The 20,548-nt window shown below is 36.1% G+C and overlaps 1 protein-coding gene across 2 annotated transcripts; it reads right to left on the bottom strand.

Annotated features, from left to right (window-relative positions):
- Positions 1-1,400: 1,400 nt before the first annotated feature.
- LOC114161659 (anoctamin-9) lies at positions 1,401-17,717 on the bottom strand. 2 transcript variants are annotated; one of them, XM_028045131.1, is made up of 25 exons: positions 17,604-17,717; positions 15,926-16,037; positions 15,200-15,265; positions 14,987-15,106; positions 14,765-14,901; positions 13,485-13,534; positions 13,331-13,389; positions 12,613-12,692; positions 9,643-9,777; positions 9,453-9,546; positions 9,312-9,372; positions 7,032-7,114; positions 6,832-6,936; positions 6,515-6,661; positions 6,393-6,429; positions 5,748-5,859; positions 5,585-5,642; positions 5,379-5,476; positions 4,592-4,791; positions 4,362-4,514; positions 4,143-4,290; positions 3,951-4,064; positions 3,758-3,848; positions 3,445-3,557; positions 1,401-2,276 (listed from the first exon to the last, which is right to left on the bottom strand). In XM_028045131.1, the coding sequence occupies exons 2-25, from the start codon at positions 15,944-15,946 to the stop codon at positions 2,243-2,245; spliced, it is 2,316 nt and encodes a 771-aa protein (XP_027900932.1). In that variant the 5' UTR covers positions 15,947-16,037; positions 17,604-17,717; the 3' UTR covers positions 1,401-2,242. The 2 variants fall into 2 exon arrangements, with proteins under 2 accessions (XP_027900932.1, XP_027900923.1); XM_028045122.1 differs by lacking the exon at positions 17,604-17,717 and adding an exon at positions 16,159-16,334.
- Positions 17,718-20,548: the final 2,831 nt, after the last annotated feature.

Genomic DNA, 20,548 nt, shown 5'->3' with positions numbered 1-20,548 from the left:
TGTAACACAAAAACAGTTTAAGAGGTCTGAATATCCCCTATGTGAGTGTTTTTATGCTTCTGTAAATAGACATGAGTCCCAATATCAGAAAACTGTCTTTAAAGTTTTTTTAGCAAACAGGAAGTAAGGAGCACTTAATATGTGAAAATACCTGAGAAGTGTGGCAGAGTCTTTATCTGGGAGTCCAAATTTCAAAACACTTCCAGAAACAATTGTTTTAAATTGACAGAAAATCCATTAAAGATGAAAAAATTGTAGATATTTTTACATGTCAAGTGCAATCCTGCTTGGTTGTGATTTTTAAAACCGTCATACTTTTTGAAATTCCCCCTATTCCCCCTATTCACCCCCCCCCCTTTTAATCCTTTGATATCTTTCTCCACATACAGGGAAGCTGCTGGCACAAGCCAGGCTGCAAAGGATTTACACCAGACAAGAATATGGTGCAAGGAAGGTTCATGAAATTAGGAATTAAATCTTTTATCCTCTACAAGCGTGCAGCACATTTTTTATTTTCGAAGCATGACATTTAACCTAGACACCAGCACCTATGTAGGATTTCTCTTTTAGAGGTTTGCAGCCAAGAGGAGCTTGCTCTGTGATGTAATTTCTCCTTGGCATCAGAAAAACTGGCCGCTCAAATACTTCTGAGGCAGATAAAATAAAATATCCAAATGTGGAATCAATGCTGAGCAGCCTAAACATTTTCAGGCAAATTCAACAATATTTGTTTTTTGATTTTAAGTTAACAAATGCAGCAGATTTTAATCATGTGTGACATACATATTATAATTTTCTTTGCACCCTGACAAACCTTGGCATATGAGCATTTTTGTGTTGTTTTTGAATTTGGATTTTGTTCTCTTACATCAGTGTTGTTCTTCCCTCCTGATTTGTTGTTACTTTGAGTATTAGTTAGGTTTACTAAAGTGTTTGTTTATCTGACCCCAGCCTACTAGTTTTATTTCATACCACAGCTATCTTCAATTACCTGATTTCTCACCTGGATCCAATGACTTTCTCCACACCTTCAGTTGTTTATATAGCTCACTGGTTTCATTGTTTATGACCGGATCCTCCTGTTTTCATTTGTGTTTCCTATCATCCTGCATGTTCCTGTTCTCCTCCTGCAGCATCTGTTTTTGATCATACCAAACTCCTGTCTGCGTTTTGGTCTTGCTTTAAACTTAAACATGACAAAAACAAAAATTTTTGATCACTGAATATCTTCATTAAAGTAAAAGGTTACAGGTAGAGTAGATTTAAACATCATGGTTTTAGTGCCTCATGTAACTTACTTACCTTAGTTATTCAGTTATTTATCAAGTCAATCATCAGTTTATGACCACATGCTATTTAGAAATATTATTTCAAAACAAAAATACAGACATAAACAATGCCTCATATACATTCAAATCTCTTATTTTATTCAATTATATAAAATATAATAATGGAAAACATTATTCTTTACATAAACAAACCATCTGAAAAAAGCAACAAGCATTTTTTTTTGTTTTGTTTTACAGCTTAAGGCATCATGATAACACAATCAGCAGTCTATGTGCAGTTTAGTACTTTCAGTAAAACACTCATATACTGTATGGCTCAAAATCACAGATCCAACACTAAGCTCTCAGCCAAAACCTAGTATATAATACCAACAATGTTATAAAAGGCAAGGTCAGTGACATCAGTTACAGTATACACACACTTCTGTTCAGGGGTTTACATCCATTCAACGTGGGCATAATTGTTAGCATTTTGGTACTTTTAGTGATTTAAAAAATAAACATGCTTTTTATTTAATAAAATAAAATATGAAATGATTACACAACATACAACTGCAAAGATGAGACACATTAAAATTCTAAGCGAATATCTATATATTAACCCAGTGTCGATCCTTGGTTTTAACTGTCCCTGAAATTGTATGTTATCATCATTCAAAACAGATATATCAAATAATCAAAACTCCAAAATTAGTATGAGAACCATGCAAATATCATGTATAAATTTCTGACCTTATCGATATGGACCCAACAATAAGAAAGCCGTCTTTCTGTAAAGCTTTTCAGGACATGGATAAAAACGATGTGTGCAATCCAGGTAGCACTTACAGTGTCAATTCAATTCACTATGGATCTCTTCAGGATACTTATAAAATGTTTCAAACTGTTCCAGTTTGACACATAGATGCACAAGGCCACACTGGGGTTGTGTTTTCACAGTAAAATATGTCCCATCAAGGCGTGCAAACAGAGTCAGGCTTGAAATACCTGCAGGAAATGACATATGAAGTCATTAGATTTCAATTGAACACTCTGAACCAGAATAATATATTTCATATTTTAATCTGCTTAAACATCTTCAGCACAGACAATAATGAAAAATGCAATACAACAGAAAAAAGTGTCACTGCTAAAAGAAATGCTCTTCCTTTGCTGCCGAATAACAATATGAGTGATAAAAGATATTTTATGGGTACATTTTGAAAGGCAAATTAATACAATGTAAGAAATATTGACATTAGTTATCACAGCTAGGCATCAAACATTGTGTTCACAAATTTAAATTTCCACAGAATGTATTAATCTAACTGTTTAAATTGAATTTGCACCTGATATTCACTACAAGAGAACATAAATCAGAGAATAACTCTGGAGGAGCTTCAGACATGCGGTACTCAGGTGGGAGGATCTGCTGACTGGCTGAACTTTAGTCGTTAACTAAAAAACTAAAAGAAATCTATCTACAGTCTGCCTCAAGCCATATTGGGTATGACATGATAGAGACATGAACAAGCTGCTCTGCACCACACTTTTCAGATTTCTATTTGTAAAATAATTTTAAAAGCAGGTATTAATCTGCTTGCCATGTATTTGGGCGTGTTTTGTTTTTATTAATATTACCCTGAAGTAATGAGAATGAGTTTGGCTCGCCTGACTTACTGTACGGTACTCTTATCCATGGAGAACCAACAAGAATCCAGAGAAGCCTGCTAGTTTATATGGACTACTTGTTCTTATTCCTATTAAACATGGGGAACCAATATGCAGTTTTATACATTTACCTATTAGTCTTTCTTTTGGTTTCATTGTTTTGTTTGTATTTCCTTCGAAAGCACTTCTTGCTGTTGCTGAAAATGTGCTATACAAATAAAATGACCTTACCTTACTTCAGAAACATGATAATGTTACACTTTTATTTTGAGGTTGACAAGATTTTTCATAAGGAGTATAACTTTTATGAAAAAATAACTCTTAAACACTTGACAGTAATTCTGTTTGGTAAAGACAGAAGTCTGAGTCTGTGAAATGTCGTTATATTTTTATGTTGCTTGGTTTTAGTGAGGTCTGAATAATGAATTATTGTACATGTATGTAGTTAATTACAATACTGAGATTAGGTCTTCTGAAGTGAAACTAAACAGAAACAGAGACTCACTTTAGGTCCTCTTGAAGTCTTCTGAATTTGTCCATGAGTCCATCATTTTTCACATTCATCGGCGAAGGCGGAATGAACCACGATGCAATGAACTTACATATGACAAGAACATGCTGCAAGGAGAGTAGCTAAAGTTAGGAATGCAATATCTTTCTCCATCTGTAACCATGCAGAATGAGCTTTGTTCCCCAGCTTGTCATTCAGCTTTAAAAAAAACATTAAAACAATGTCTGGTTTTGCTATTGCTTTCAAAGAAATATTTTAAGCTCAGCCAGGATGTAAATGAAAGGTTTTTGTTGTTGACAAGACTCACCTCAAACAGGATAACAAAAGCAAAGCGCACAGCTAAAATCAGCCAAAACTGATGGGTAATATTAAAGTCAGTGTCTCTGTAATCTTTGTAGCTGTGAAAAGAAGCACAATGGAAAATATGTGTGTTGAAAGAATAATTTTTATTTATTTAAAAAAACCAAAACTTTTAAAAACAATTTGAAAGAAAAACAAACCTGCATGAAGTAGCAAGGATTCCATCTGTGACCATTTGGTCTAGGTCAAACTTTACTCTGCTATCAGCCATTGATGCAACGGAGAGGGTGTTGTTGATGTAACCAGACATGCAGCTGAGGCACAAGTATCAAGATGAAACAAATGTTTTATGGCGACATATAACCATTTTAAAGAAAAGGAAAAGATCTCACTCTTTCACCCCTGCTGTGCCGTTGACACATGGGCCATAGACGTAACGATACACAAGTCGAGGGATAAAATCAGATGAAACCCCAATTACCAGCCCATTTACAATGACAGCTAAAACACCGATAGCCTCCAGTATGTCTATCCAGACGCCTGAGGAAAAAGGAAAGAACTGTCAACATGCATGAATCCAAAATAAACTAATATCCACAGATCAAAGTTACCGATGGTATTGGTCTTCTTGGGGACCATTCTGCGCTCCAGTGTGACCATCTTAATGGCATCCAAGCGAATCTCAATCACGTTATTGAGGAGAGCAAACAGAGGAGCAAGTGGAAATGCTGCCACAAATATGGTGGTAAAGCTAAACTGGATCACTACAGTGAGAGTGCAGAAAAACAAAGTTAACCAAGACAAGTTCAGTGTTTGTGTTTAATAATCACGCAGTTCATACCCATCTCTAAGAACTCATTGAAGAGGCTGAAAGAATCCACATCGGTGAGTTCATAGTTCGTGTGCCAGTCCCTGAGTTTGCAGTTTTCGCACAGCTCTTGTCCCTCTTTGAGCGGATAGTCATCTTTCAGGTAGCAGGTGGCGCATTTCCTCTGCAGCTTATGTTGCCTTTTCCTCTTCTCCAAGAACTTCTTGAACAAGCTAATGCAAACAGACAGCTTTTAATTAGCCTAAACCAACGTTTTACACATCATACGATACGATCCATTTAGAAAGTACATGATACAACATGAGATAAGTCAGTATGATACCTTATTGGGTTCAGGGTTCAGGGAGGAGAATAATAGAAATAGGGTGAGGGTGAGGGATGATCCACTTTCAAGAGCGATCAGCAAAAAGATTAAGATAAAACCATCCAGTGCCATATGACATGAGTTGATGTGATATGATATGTTATATTGCAATATGATGCTAAATGTAACAACACAGTACGATATAATGTGCTATGATATAGTATTATACAGTATAATGAAATTGAGTGAAATTCCTCTCTCTGGGTAGAGCATCCAAAGATCTAATTCAACTAAGAGTTAAACTACTCCAAAATTTCAGTTTATTTATTTATCCCTTCACAGACTTGTAAATGTAACTACATAAATATAAATAGTTACTACCAACCTCTCTCTGGTTAGCAATATAAAATAAAATATGACACAACATAAGAAAGCATGACATAAAAAAACCCCAAAACAATATGATGGAAAGTAATTAAAGTGAATATTACTTACGGACCAAAGTACTCAAACATATTACTGATGATTTGCTTCAGCACCATTATAATTGCCATTTGAATGAACAAGTCTGTGAGACATCCACTCGGGTGACACTAAAAGAAAGTGTAGGAACAATGCAGTCACTTCATTCACATAAGAAGTACAACAGCATTCCTTTAGCTGTTTCATGATAAATGAGATATGAAACTGTAATCACTCACTTCTTCCAGTCTCCATTGCCCTGCAAGCCGTACATATTCACCTGGATGGCCATTAATCCTGTTATCAGTGCAAGAAAACATTCAGTGACTTGTCCTGTAAGCCTAAACCAATTAGTGAAGAACAGTAGGCTTCAGAAATCAGAGCATAAATCCCAAGTTTTACCTGCCAAGAAAAAATGCCACATAGAAGAGGGAACAGAAGTAGGTGAAGAACTGGAAGGTGAACATCTTGACTGTGAAACTTTTCTCCGTGTCAGCAAATGTCCTTGTCTCTTCTGTTAAACAGAACAATGTTTAGCATGTTTCAAAGCTCTGCTAGGTTTACACAGGCCCAAAATATGAACAATATTCAGAGGATTTGAGATACAGCATATCCATTAATGCAGTCTCCAATATTTTCATGTTTTTTTCTTTGTTTCCCTCCCCTCAGTATAGCCCTACTCATCCAAAATCTAAGTACAGAAAGCATATGTAAAAAATATTTGAGTTGCTTGGAAACTTTTCTTTAATCTTGTTTTGATTTTTTATGTCATTGTGTCCTAACCAATAAAATCTGTGGGTAGCTTTTAAAGTGTTTAAAGCCATTAAGAGAATGTGCTTTACAGGTTTTAGTTTTGCTATGAGACAGTTCTAAGCTCTGCCCTAAATTTTCAAGCCAAAGACGCTTTTTAGTGATTAATCACAACAGACAATTTTTTCCCGTGTGTATGCTTATTTTTTATATTCCCAACTTCCTGCTTTAGTTTAAAGTAGATAAATTTAGACAAATATAAATTTGTGACACCAGGAACAAGTAGAGCCAAAATACCTATCTTACAGAGCTTCAAAGCAACAATCCTGTTAACCTGCAAAAAAAAAAAATCACGATATCAGGATCACAGAGAATACTGCAACAATAACAATGAAATATACATTTAGAAGTCTTTGTACCTTAGTCATAACGGTGATGATGATGAAGTGGAGCACAGCGCCTGCCAACATAGAGCCGAGGTTGCTTTTGAAATCTTTAGCCAGAAGCCCTGCTACAAGCACCCTGAATACCACCAAGAAATGTGTCAAGCCAATAATCACCAGCATCTGAGAAAACAGAAAAAAAAATTTGTTACCTGCCAATAAATATATGGGTCTCCATAATTTATTGAAAACCACAATATATTCGCACATTTCTGACACCTAGAACAGATTCGGCCCTCTTATTTTGACCAAATAATGCATTTTGATGAGGTCAGAAAAATGACATATCTCACCATAACTATGACACAGATCAAAACCAGAGCGGTGCGCAAGTAAGAATGCTTGTACATCTTCGGGCGACAGTCGGCATTGTTCACGAGTTCCAGGATCAGTTCCTCCTGCAATTAAATTAAAGCAATAAATTAGACCAAAGGGCAATTCGATGAGCTCTGTTGCTGCCTGAGAGAAATACAATATTCCAAACTGACTGTACCTCTGATTCAGACCAGTCAGTCACTCTCCATTCGCACACATAACTGGCCAGATGTCTCTTCCAGAACTCCATAAACAGTGTTGCTGTGGAAGATAGTGTTCTCTGTAAATATTTGATCATTACACAGAATTACTTTTATGTGTTTTCGACATTTACGTTATTGAAATTTGCTTGTATTTGCAGTTTATTGTCCAACAAACGAACAGAAACTTTTAACCAAATTTTAACCAAATTGGAACTGAATTTAAAAAATTGTTTCATTCCAGGTTTAAATCTTACTTTTAAGTCCAAAATTTGTGGGAGTTTGCAGACAAAATTGAAAATAAATTCAAACATGCAAAAATTTGCAATATGTTTAAACTCATACATTATATGTGACTCATATTCATGTTGATAAAATTTTTTGCCAGACATTCTCATAATACCAAAGTGATCAGAAGATTGCCCAAATTTATTCCTAAGTTTGCACTTTTAAAAATGCATTTGAACTGTTCATTTTTTATGATAGATCAAAGACGCTTCACACATCTTTAATGATTTGTTTGAACAAAAATTGATTCCACAAGATTTTAATTATTGAGGATTTTTTCCAATCCACAGTCAAATGACCCGAAACTCACATGTGGACAAAACAGGTTACAGCAAGGTTTTAAAACTGAACTGTCCTCAAACACAAAAAAGTTTATTTTTAAAGCACTGTGCTTGGAAACTGGGTCTGTGTCAGAAATCCAGCAATTTCAACTTAATTCTACAAATTCTGCCAAAACCAATACTCAAATATCAAATGAGAAGCTAAAAAAAGAGCATACAGTTTAGGCACAAAATTCTTAATACTTATTGACTCTCAAAAGTGTGCACATCACTCATTTCCCATCTTGACAAAATGACAAGTTTGCTTCTGTAGGTGTGGTGTATTTTTAGTGATGCTGTTGTTTTTATACCAAACGTGTTTTTGGAAGCCCTAAAGTTCCAGTTTAGTTTCACCAGACCATAACATGTGATCCCACAAGGCCTGGGGAGATTTTAGCAAGAACAGAGTATTTCCTTTGAAAGAAGATGGTTTTATCTTTCAGCTCTGTATGTCTTGCTTTGCAAACATGAAGAATACAAGGGATTGTTGCCACATGTAGAAAACAACCAATACTTTTGAGAAACTCTTGTTGGCCGCCTCCATGACCATTTTCAGACTCTTCTTTTTTTTATCAGTTACCGAGAAATGTTTTTGTGTTTTCCCTGTCGTCCAATAATTTCTTATGGTTATCTGTTTACTTCCTTCAATCTGAAAAAAGTGTGTGGTAAAATTTATTTGTTCACTTCTCCTGACTGATTCATTTGCAAAATGAGACCTTGTTGATCCTTTGTAGCATCTCAATAACTCTAACTAAAGGATGCAAAAGAGCAAATGTCAAGGTTCTGCTACTGGGACAGCTGAATTTGAACTCTGGTTCATCACATTCTCTACAATTGTTGACAGGTGTGAAATTAACACCAAATCTGATTCAAAAGAAGCTCCAGCAAAGTCTCAGTTGAAGAGTGCATCACTGATGCAACCAAGTTACTCTATGTTTACTATTTCTTATATTTATTTACTTGTACTAAATATATCTCATATTATATGTGGAAGAAGTTTGGAAAATATGTATTTAAGTTCCATTTGTACATTGTAATAACTCTGGCACTGTGTATATTTGAACCCGTATGTATAATTTTGACTGAGTCACAATAAAATCAACCTTGTGCATTCAATTCTTATACTTAAAGTCTATTGGATTTCATATGATGTATGAAATCAGGGTTAAAATAATTTTTTAGGACCCCTAAATCAGCATTACATTCATGCCCATGATGAATGTGTGCAAACATCCAACCCGCAGTAAAGTTATGGTCTTGAACATCTCACTTTGTCTCACTGTCAAGTCATTTCTTAGCCTTTTTAGAAGCAGGGTTATATATTACTTCAGATTACATAAATTGCTGCATGCTTAACCACTCCCACAGACAGATGGCGCCTGTTTCAGAGGTAAGTAGCCAAGAGAAGTAGGTTTGATATTTTCTTGGCAGTGAACTTCTCGTTATCATAAAAAACTGGCAGCTAAATGAAATAATTCTGCGACAGAAGAACAAGCAATCGTGCAAGGTACAGCCAAAATGTTTCAGCAAATACACAATAGCATTATAACAGAAATCTACAGCTGAATTTAAGTTAATAAATGTGTCTCACTGTGAAGTATGGGTTTTATTATTTTGAATGCGCGTGTTTTCATGTGCTCACAAACTCACTCCATATTGCCATGAACATGGCGAAGAACACCGTGCCGTTATTGTCGAACAGCAGGCTCAGCTGTGAACAGAGAAGACCAGCAGTGAGAACCAGCCAGCAGTTATTAACCACAGAGCTACTTAGTAGTTAAACAGACAAACCTTGGCATATGAGCATGTGTCTGAAAGCTTCCACACTTTGCAACCATTGTCACAAAGTGGACACATGACTGTGTTAGACTCACAAACCTCTTGTCTACAAGACAGTAAGGTCAGTCATTATGGAGGGGTAATTACAGAGGAAAATGTTCTGTCATATCACTTAAGAGAAAGAAAATATTGGAAAGCTTACACAAGGGGTGAAGAGTTGAAGTAGCTGAGGCCATAGAGAAAGACTAAAATGCCAATAACGGCCGGCAGGATGAGGAGAAACGTGTACCATCCCAACCACAGGAAGTACAAGGCCACCTTCTCTCCAAAGTAGTCCCTGAAAAACACACAAACAGTGCAGACAAGGAGAAAAACCCAAGTGAGTGAAGAAACAAACTGGATGCAAATACATCACTGTAAAAAAGCATCTGCCTCTTTTCATTATTTTTAACACTTTAATGTGTGAAGTCAAACTAAATTTTAATATCAGACAAAGATGGTCAAAGTCAACATAAAACGTTTTTGAATCATGGTTTTATCAGGTATAGCTAAAGCTAGAAAATCCCTCACACTCTGTTAGTTCATGGATTTATTTTGAACAACTATTTCCAAAAGTTTTGGAAAGAAACTCAAATTTACTGCTGGAGTTTTATGATTATCCCCCATTAACTAAATTAAATGTGCTTTATCACATTTCATTGGAAAGTTGTGCAAGATTTTATTAGCCACACTGACAGATGTAGACTGCTAAACCTGTAGATACAAGAGATTTAAACAGAACCTTTCTGATAACAAGAAGCGGGCTACAATATCTAAAAAAAATCATCCCAGATTGCCTTAAGACATTCAAACACAGATGAGGAAGAAAGTTACTGATTTGTCTGGAAACAATTACAAAGCCATTTCTAAGGTTTTGTAATGGAACAGTGAACCTTCAACAGCTGTGTGAAAAATTTAGCTAGTCTGCCTTCTCCCAGTGCTAACTAGAAACAACCAATTAGAGCCCAGAGGAGTGTCTTAGCGCTGTCAATCACCCTCTGTGTGCTCACCATCCCTCCATTCTCTCTGCTATGCTGCAGCTACATCCTGTGAGCAAAGTCTGTTGTGAATGTTCAGTCTAGTTAGCATGGTTTTCCTGTAATGCAAAGTTGTTTATCCTCCATTAGCATATTTCACAGCATATACATGAGGATGATTGGCAGCACTAAGGTAATCCTCCTGCCTCTGATTGGTTGTTTTTGGTCGGGAGCAAGGCATTTCTTCAGAAGGCAACAGTAGCACTGTGGGAAGGTCAATCTTTTCACGACATGGTGACAATTTTAACAAATATGTAAAAAATAAGAATTTTTTATATATATATAAGTTACATACTGCAGCTTTATTCAATAAAATCATTTGAAAGTTGGTTCTCAGTTTATGATATTTAGTTTAAATAAATTAATTTGAGGATCTGATACATTTAAGGGGTTTTGTTAATTATCTGGCACTAATGTATAGAATGATACATTGGGTCTTAAAACAGTTAGCTTGATTTACCAAAAAGTAAAATTAACATGCATAATCTTTTTTATACTGCTTTTTTATGTTTTTATGGTGTAAAGCACTTTGAACTGCCCTGTTGCTGAAAAGCGCTGTAAAAATAGACTCTTTTGATTGGCTGGTAATAAACATTGCATGTCGATGAAATAATCACGTTTGCCTAGAAAGTTTACAAAAACACAGAAGACTAAAAATATTCATATATGAAGTCAGGTGTGATAAAATGTTTGTTCTCAATATAAGTGAAAACTAAGTTTTGATTTCCACTGGTGGCACACGATCCATGTGGGCTGTAAAGTGACTCTTGGGTTGTTGCTCATGATTGATGGCAGGGTGGAGCGAGATAGAGGGATTAGGGCTCAGGCAATTTGTCACCTCTGACCTATGGACATGAAATATTGATCTTAACAGAAAGAATGAGATCTTGGCTACAAGCTGCTTTTGCAATGTGGCTCAGATCAAAAGTGGATCTCCTTTTTTGTTTGAGGAGAGTTTATGATACAGTTCCAGTTTTAACAGTAACACATTTTTTGACTGACAGTCTGTTTATGTTTTTTTTTTGTACTTACGAGTTGATTACAATGTTAAGGCTTCTGTTTGTTTGCCTACTTTTTTAAAGTTAAAATTCTCACTAAGGTTAAAATGTTGGGGTTTCTGACAACAAATCCAAAATTTGAATCTTGTGTTGTTATCAAGAGTCATTATCACTTTTGCTACTTGTTTCTTGTTGCAAGATATTTATTTCCCACTCTTTATTAATGGCAATTCCTTTGGGGCACTAGTATGCAAGCTAACTCCCTTTAATTAGAAGAAACCCTAAATCTTCTGGTTGGCTTAACCAGCAAAGTTCCGCTTTTCTTCTTCTCAAACTAAAGGGGGCAGCACCATACATTTTAGATTTATATTTGCACAGAAAATATAAATTAATGTCTTATTATTTTTGTACTTCAAAAATATATGCTACCTTATGTTGGTCTATCAAACAAAGTCCCAACAGAAAGACAAAGAAAGGAAATTTGTAGTTGTAAAATGCAAAAAAATATGCTTTTCCAAGGCACGGTAGCCATGATTGGGACTAATAATGTCTGTTTTGTCAAAGTTAATATGCTGAGAGAATTATCTACTGCACGTAAGATAATGACTGTTTATAACCTCTCAGCAAAATCCAATTTCAGAAATTCTTTTAACTACAAACATCTTGCAGAAGCTTCGAAATTTACAGAAGATGCATAAGCTGAAATATACAAAAATGATGGTGTTTAAAAATATGAATGAATAAAGGACAACAAATTATAAAGGTTTTGTGTTGCAAGTCAAACAGAGTAGTGTCAGTACTGTTAAAATACTACGGTCATGCAGAGGGATGAATCATGTGTTGCATTTTCCTATAAACAAATGTCTATAATTATGTTGAAAAAAAAAATCCTTGCCAATCATTTCTTTTTCTTCTGGTAGTATGACTGATATTAACATTTTTTCTGCTTGCATGTGAAATTCCACAGGCAGACCTCTATTAGCACATGATGTTGGAGGGATCTTGGCTGTTTTCTTGTTTCTATAACAACCCTGCAGCCATTTAATCAACTGCATAAAAAGCAGAATAATGAAGAGGCTGTTGTGTTGCAGTCCAAACCTGACTTTAGTTACGGGTTGCCCTTTGAAACAGGCCGTCCATCGTGCCCATTCCTCCTTCAGCTCTTTCTGTTTCCTTTTCTGTAAGCGGGGGCGCAAAAATCAAAGGAAATCATTAATATGAAAAAGAGCTTTGAACAAACTGCTACCATACTGCATACAGTTGCACTAAAAGATGAATCCTGCAATGTGAGAATGTGATGTGGTGCCATTTTCAAAACATTTTAACAGGTTTTGCCATGTTTCAATTAACATTGTTGTTGCTGCACATCTGAACAATCATGCTAAGCACACAGGAAATTAATTTATCTTATCCTGCCTGTGTTTGTCCAGAAAACAGAAGGGCAAACATACTAATGTTTTCCCAGTCGCATAACAACACTGCATGCTCACGCACAAGCCTGCGTACTCCCAGTGCTGGATGACTCATTTCACTAACATGAATTGCATTGCATTTCTGTGAGCAAATATCTTTTGGCAACAATGTTTTGTTAAGAAAGCCACAATCAAGTTTCACCTCATTATCTTCGAAGAATCTAAAAAAAAGAAAAACATTTAACCAAGAACAAAACCTGTTTAGTGTAATTCATCATAGCTGATAAAATGTCCCTGACTTTTCTAAGCTTTGGTATTAAATGTAATTACTATTTTGTAATTACATTTTACATTTGAAATGAATGCTCTTGGTGTTGAACAATAATGTAAAGTTGGAATTTTACCTCATGTAAACAGAACCTCGTCTCAAAAACCTTAGCCTTCATGAGATCCCGCAAGTTCTCTGAAAAGTTTCCAGCAAAGGAGAACAATGAGAAAAATGAAGAGCTGATTAAAATCACTTTTTAAGAGCCCAGATTATCAACTGCTCTGACTCACCTTTAGTGCCGATTTGTGTGTGATTTATTATGAAGTGGACGATCCTTATCCTGCAATAATGGGACAAGTATCACTTGTATAGTCAGTGATGCAGCAAATGAGAAGAATAATGTCATTTATTCAGCTGACCCATATATAAATTTACTTTTAAATAATAATTGAAATGATCTAGTTAACACAAGAGAATAAAGTGTGATCTAAAAATGAAATGTTGATAAAAAAAAAAAACTGTCATCGTTTTGGTCTGAAGTTGATATACATGTTGACATAAATTACTTTTGTGGGAACGTTCATGATTTTTCAGCAAGGAAAAATCTGACAAATTTTTTCCTTTTTTTTTCAAAACAAGAGTTGAGGTTTTCTTTTAGTATATTTTTCAAATAAATTAATGGTCAAAATACTACAAACAAGCTCAAATGTATACAAACATCCCCACTAACGTTCACATAAATGTCCCGTAGCAATTTATAGAGACACCAATGCTTTTTGCAACTTTCAGGAAGCTTCCTATGGTGAAATGAGATAAAGCTTAAACTAATAAGTCACAATGACAGAATATATGTTTGAAGAAATCAAAATGAGGGTTTAATTTGCTTCAAGTGGTACAAGTGCAGTTCATAATGTGGATTGAATAACAAAGAAGCAGAACTACTGGCAAAATCTTTGTTAAAATTTGGTGCTCAAACAAGATTACGATCAAAACCTGTTTTAGGAGGGATAAAGCAGGATAACCTTGAGCTTCTAGACTTAAACTGACTTAAACTATTCAAAGTTCAAGTGTAATGCTTTAGGCTAGAGTCTGTCAGGAAAAAAAAATCAAAATAAACTCACTCACTCCAGCAAGAATTATGCCAGTTGTTTCTTGTGTTTGTTGATGGCTACACAAAACGTTTAGTATCCCTGCAAATTGCTAAGTAGTGTTTAATCACATATGAGTTGGGGTGCGTGCATATTCGATTTCAAACTTGTTTACCCTGGTCTTGCTTTTAAATGAACTGGATTTGAGTGTTGTATATGAAAATAGATCATCATTACAGCCAATTGAAATGATTTTCCTCAAAAAAATAACAGCTCATAAAATCATTTAAAGCTGGAAATTAATAATACGTTCACACCGATGAGTAAGGTGTGTAAACCTTAGATGTAAATTGCAACACGTAGCATCTTTAGAGGTAATTTGTATGAAAACACTCATATGATAATAATAAAAAGGAACAATGTTTAAAATAGCATCAGGGGTTGTTTTGAATGCCAAACATAGCTGGAGTTGCTGGTCTTACCTTGTGCTAAGAGAGATATTGCTGTCTGTTGAGCTCCCACTGCAGGCATCGGATATTTTGAGCAGATATCTGTATTTCTGAAATATTTCTTTTGGTGCCTGGATCCCATAGAAGACGAGATTATCATTGATAATTTTCTAATAAGAAGAAATTGTGACAAATTAATAAGGAACTTTACAACAAAGAAAGTGCATATGCTTTTGTTTATTATGCAAGACCCACTGTCACTTTGAAGTTCTTATTCTGCAGCTGCTCTATGTATTCCTTTTGTTTCCTGGCGTGTCTCTCCCCCTCATTCATCAATTTGGCGACCAGGACGTAGTCGTATGACAGTGGAGTGAACTGTGTGCGCAAAAATGATGCAGGTCAGATTTATCGGTGAATGATCATAATAATTCTGGGTATTCTTAGAATTGGCCCATCAGTTCAACTCACCACAGGAGGAGGTTCGTTGCCATTCTCTTTCACCACTCCTATAAATTCCAGTAATTCGATACTGGGCTTTATCACAAAATAACAACAAAAAATAAAAAGCTGAACTTAAGTTGCACAGTTATAAACCATACACAAGTAGGAACTGCATAAAACCTTCATGGAAGTGTTAGACATAATAAATTCATATCAGCAAACAACAAGTTCCCTGAGTCTGATTGTGCTAGATTCAAATCTTACACAAACCACCTGCTACAGAAATCCAGTCTAACTATAACCTGAGGCGTGTCCAGGAATGCCAGTTTAGGGAGAAACCATGAACCTGACTTACCACCGAGAACTGCCGCTGCACAATCTAACTCTAACCCGAATGAACGGTAGGTCATTGGGCTATATCTCAATCAGCAGAGCAATCATATCCATACAGCTAAGCCTGAATGTAGTTCCAATCAGAAAGGGAGCGGCTAATCTAGTGGCACAATATGAGTTCAATCACTAACTGACTGTGCAAATGCAAACAGGCTTTAGATGAACATTGTAAAAAGGTAATCAGGGTTTTTTTTATGGGTTTGTGTCATTTAGAGGGGCTTCACAGCGCATGTGTGGACTCTATGTTAAAGAACGGAATAAGAATTGCTTTCAAGGAGCGAGCTTTCTACAACACAACTAATATCTGTTCCTTGAGCAGCTGCATTATGTATCAGTATGATTATTAACGCAACCACCTACCTGCCTCCTGTGCCCCGGCATGATGGGGGAAACCAGCGGCGACCTCCTGGACAACAACAACCTTTCTCTCTCCTGAGTCCTCCAATCTCACTCAGCTCTTTGTTATATCCAACTGATAATAAAAAATAAAAAATAAAAACATGCAGTCTTCAACAAACAGCCGGTAACTTCCGGATTACACCTGGAGGAAATGTGCCGTCTAACAAGCAAAGGTATGTCAGAAGCGACTCAACCTGTTGCTGCTGTCACAGCATTTATCTTGACTGACGCCACCTTATATGTTCGCGTCAGCTCAGTCCGTCCGAACAAAAGCGAGTCAAAATTACTAGGAAACCACCGTCCACACTGTTGCACTATTGGCAAAGCCAAAATGAGACTCTGGATGTGATTTGTCAGGTGAGAGAATGGAATGACATCTATTTCTTCGTTGCCTCCCCTCCTCTGGACTGTGAAGTTCCGCTTGTCCGCCGCTAGATGGCAGCAAACATGATGACGTTTAACCGTCTGCCAGGCCTCTGACGGGGTTGTGATTGAATCATCCGGCACTCGTCAGTCGCTCCGACATTTTTCAAGAGACAACAATTCATTTGCACTAATGGAGAGCGGACAAAATCCTTCCTTTTATTAGCTGCATGAATGCTAAATTCAATCCAAAGATACCTTTATCTAAAAAAAACTTAAATATTCTGTCATCCAAGTATTTTCAGAGTCGTTGTGAACTAATCATTGTGTTAGTGAATGTAAATCTATAAAGTTGAAACTTTCATTTTTGCTAAATACCATAATAATTCTTTCTTCGATTTTTAAACTTTATATAAATATGTAAAAACAGTGTAGCTCGACTTCAACATCTTTGAAAAATACATACACAAGCTTCTCACGTTGATTTGCTGAAATTGTGGTGCATTGCCTGGACAGACATGTTGACACTGAGTCAGTTTTGTAGGTCTTAATCACACATTTTTTTTGCCCTTTAATGACTTTCTGTGTGATGACCACCTAGAACTGTAACTAATTTAGCTTTATGATTAGGGTCATTGTGAATTTTGTACACCAATATATGTCCAAATTTTAACTCCCTGTTTGATATCTTGAGATGTTGCATCAATATTTCTATATAATGTTCTTTACTCGAGTTACTCTCTGCTATATAAAGAGCGCCAGTCCCTCCAGTAACCAAACCCACCAGATATGATGCTGCAAAGACAGAGTACTGTGATTTTTATGTATGTAAATCTAACTTCAAGGAAAATACAAAAATGTTATCTGAAACAAATCTTTTTCTTTTACTCTGGCATTTAGCAGATAAAAGTAATTCTGGTAATCTTGACCGGCCTAAAACAGGGAACATGTGGTCTGATTTATTCCCAAACAATGAGGTAAATAAATAATGTCTCTCTCTCCATAGATACCCTATATTGATATCTTGTTTAAAATTGTAATGAAAATGTTATTAACACTTAGCAAAGACACCAAAATTACCTAAGTGTTGTATATAATTTTAGTTTTGGAAGTTGCAAGCCAAACATTTCTTGAGTCCTACAATGTAAAGACTGAGCTGGTCTATGTGCTTAAAAATGGAGTCAATCAAGAGAGTTTGAACAAATGTGTCTTTTGGATCTGTCAATATGGCAGTAAGACTTATAAATAGATGAATAAATGCAGAAAATTAACTCACCATATCAAACTCTCCTTCCTCACAGCCTTCAAAACAGCCTGTGCCAAACTGCTTTCAAGAAAAAGTCTTGAAAACAGTCTGTCACCGCAGTTTTCCTTCCTCTTCTTCTCTTGTCTACATTTATGGGAAATGCCGCAAGAATTAGTCATTTAAGTAGTTTAATTCCAACTAAGAAAATAAGAGAAACAAATGAAAGATCAAGCTGCTCAAGAAGTTTTTCTTAATGTATTCGCTTCCAATTGTTCATATTTTCACATTACAGTCACAACCTTCAATGCAATTTTTGGGGGACTTTATGCGATTATGCCAACACAAACTATGACATAAAGTAGAAAGAAAATGCTGATATCATCATCAAACTGAAATTTTGTCTTAAAGTGTGAGTTGACAAATTAATCAAAAGTAATTACTTTTAGTGTACAATATGTAAGTTTAGCTTTTTTTTGTTGTTGTTTCAGATTTCGGTAAGCTTCCTGTTTTATTTTGTTAAGCCATTTCCTTTTTATATTTATGCCTTAGGTTGTCTTGGAGTTGTGTTTGTCAGTATTCAAAATGTCTGTGTATGATCCTTGTTAACTACTTTTCTGTATCATGATCATAGGCTAGTGTTGATTATTGCTTTGACACACATTTTCATTTCATGCTAGTGTTTATTTTCAAGGTTCTCTGCTCAGCTCTGATTTTAATCTGTACCAGGTCTGTCAGATCCATCACCTCAATGAAAGGACGATACAACAAACTGTTTGAGAACATGCCTCTGAGGAAATTAAATGCTTCAATTGCCTGTCTCATAAGTTTAAGTATTAAGACAAGCATTAAATCTAGCTAAAACATTTTGAAATTTGTAACATTGTCACTCAGTTCCTCCGTTTTCATACACTGCGTCTGCTTCCCAACCATCTCATTTGGGTGTGAAAAAAAAGCAAAGCAACATGAACGGGTGGTCCTCTGTGCCTTGTAATTAAAGATGATTTTACCATTAGCTTCTGAAACCTCGGAGGGCAGTGCTCACCCAAGCAGGCCCACATCCCACAGAGGAGAAGCGACATGAGGCTGGCGAAAAAAACGCATGGCGGTGGAATAAATAAGCGGTTATATTTCTGCAGGCCAGCCACACCCAACACACGAAGATCACATAATTACACCCGCACAGGACTGTGTGAACCACTTGAAGGTTGACAGAGAGGGACCACTGCTGCTAAATTTGACCAGAGTGGAAGTTCAGAGCTGGGAGGAGTCTGGGAGGTACAACGGTGAACTGTGAGCGAGCAATTCCTCATCTTCATGTCAGAGAGGAACAAAGACTCAGTAGCGTGGTTACTTAAAAAGGGACACCACACATTGTCCTGCTCTAAACAAACCACTAAACTAAGCATCCTGCCTCCTGTATGAGGCTTGTGTCTAATCAAAGGCTTACTCGTATTTTTTATTTTTTTTAACAGCTCACACACATCCACACATTTCTTCTTGACTGCTCTAGAGCAGATGTTGCATGCTCCCAATGGTAGGTAACATTTGTGAGAATGTTGATATGAAAATGTTTGGCTTGGCACAGGTTAATTTTGTTCCTGTTTAGTTCTAGGAAATTGCCCTGTGGACATTTTTTGTTAAACAAATTAAACAAATGAAATATCTAGCTCTTGCTAATCAAAAGGAGTAGCAGAAAAACTCTTTACTTTTGTGTTCAAACATAAGGTGCATGTGGACATACTTTGTTTAACATTGGCTGCCCTTTGGTAAATAATTATACTGGCTAAACATATTAACACGTCATACTTTCTATTGATTATGTGATACATTTCTGAGAACCCTGTACTACATTTAATTAAAAATGTCAATTTTTGTTGTGAAATTGTATGTGAATTGTACATACAATATTGTAAAGAAACCAAGTTATCTGAACTTTGTAGAAAAGTGATGCTTATATCATTGTAGATCAAAAACACAAAAATCCTGTTAAATATTTGTCTGATTAAAAAGAAAGGTGTTTAATTTCCTAACATTAACACACTATCTGACTGCATCCAGATCTATCTCAAAAAATAAATTTTGTTTGCTTGGGTTGGTTCCCCTCTCACATTACAGACCAGTCTTCATCTGGACTGGAGTCTGATGGTAAGCTGGCAGATCTTTGTGCCAACTTACCCTGCAGGTTGAGAACAACTATTGCAGACTTTACCTGACAGCGAATCTGGGGTAAAATCAAGCAAAAAGAAAAAAAAGAGAGATATAATGTGTCCACTGTAAGATCCTTATGACTAAAACATGTTGTGTGTTGGTGCTCTATTTGCAATTAAATTAAAATGAAAGCAAAACAATGTTAAACTTAAATATTTTGTGCTGCTGTACCAAATACTTTCCAGTTTAAGAAGATTTTGTAAACCTTATTTGAATGCCTGTGCATCATTGAAAAGTAATTTCTAAAATATTTAACAGAATCCATCCATCAACCAATTTGCCATTCTCCACAAAATAATTCTGAGTACGCCAAATGGCCCTTGCACCACCGATTGGACATCCTTGTGGTTGTAAAATGACAAAATGTGCAAAAATAATTGCAGGGGCATCAAAACATTTCCGAGACACTGTAGTTTGCTTATGCCTAAGGCCGGCCTGCATTTTGTACATCAGAACCTTTCTTAAGTAATTGTCCAAACACTTAAGTAAACAACTTCGTGGTAGCTACCCTTGGGAGGTCTAACTCCAAGCATGTGAATTAAACCCGGTTATATTCTTGCTACTTTCAAAGATGCAGATGTTTTAATGAACTAGAAAGTGATACTTATCAAATATTTCCTTCTTTTTAAAATCCAATTGATTAAGTTTAATTGCGCAGTTCGCTTCCACGTGCTGCCACCGTGTTTTCGGAGCATCTGAATGTGAGGCTATTGGTCCGTGGGGTGGGGTCCGGCCCCTTGCGGAGCTCCCAGTGGGCCGGGCGGGGA

The sequence above is a fragment of the Xiphophorus couchianus genome, chromosome 2 (genome assembly GCF_001444195.1).
Source record: "Xiphophorus couchianus chromosome 2, X_couchianus-1.0, whole genome shotgun sequence".
Classification (NCBI taxonomy): Eukaryota; Metazoa; Chordata; class Actinopteri; order Cyprinodontiformes; family Poeciliidae; genus Xiphophorus; species Xiphophorus couchianus.
This window is presented reverse-complemented; position numbering and strand designations above follow the sequence as displayed.

Coding starts and splice junctions, on each gene's coding strand:
- LOC114161659 (XM_028045131.1), bottom strand. CDS start 15,946: ATGCCGGGGCACAGGAGGCAG. Junction 15,266..15,925: donor TGCCGGGGCACAGGAGGCAG/GTAGGTGGTTGC, acceptor TTTGTGATAAAG/CCCAGTATCGAATTACTGGA. Junction 13,535..14,764: donor AATATCTCTCTTAGCACAAG/GTAAGACCAGCA, acceptor CCATTATTGCAG/GATAAGGATCGTCCACTTCA.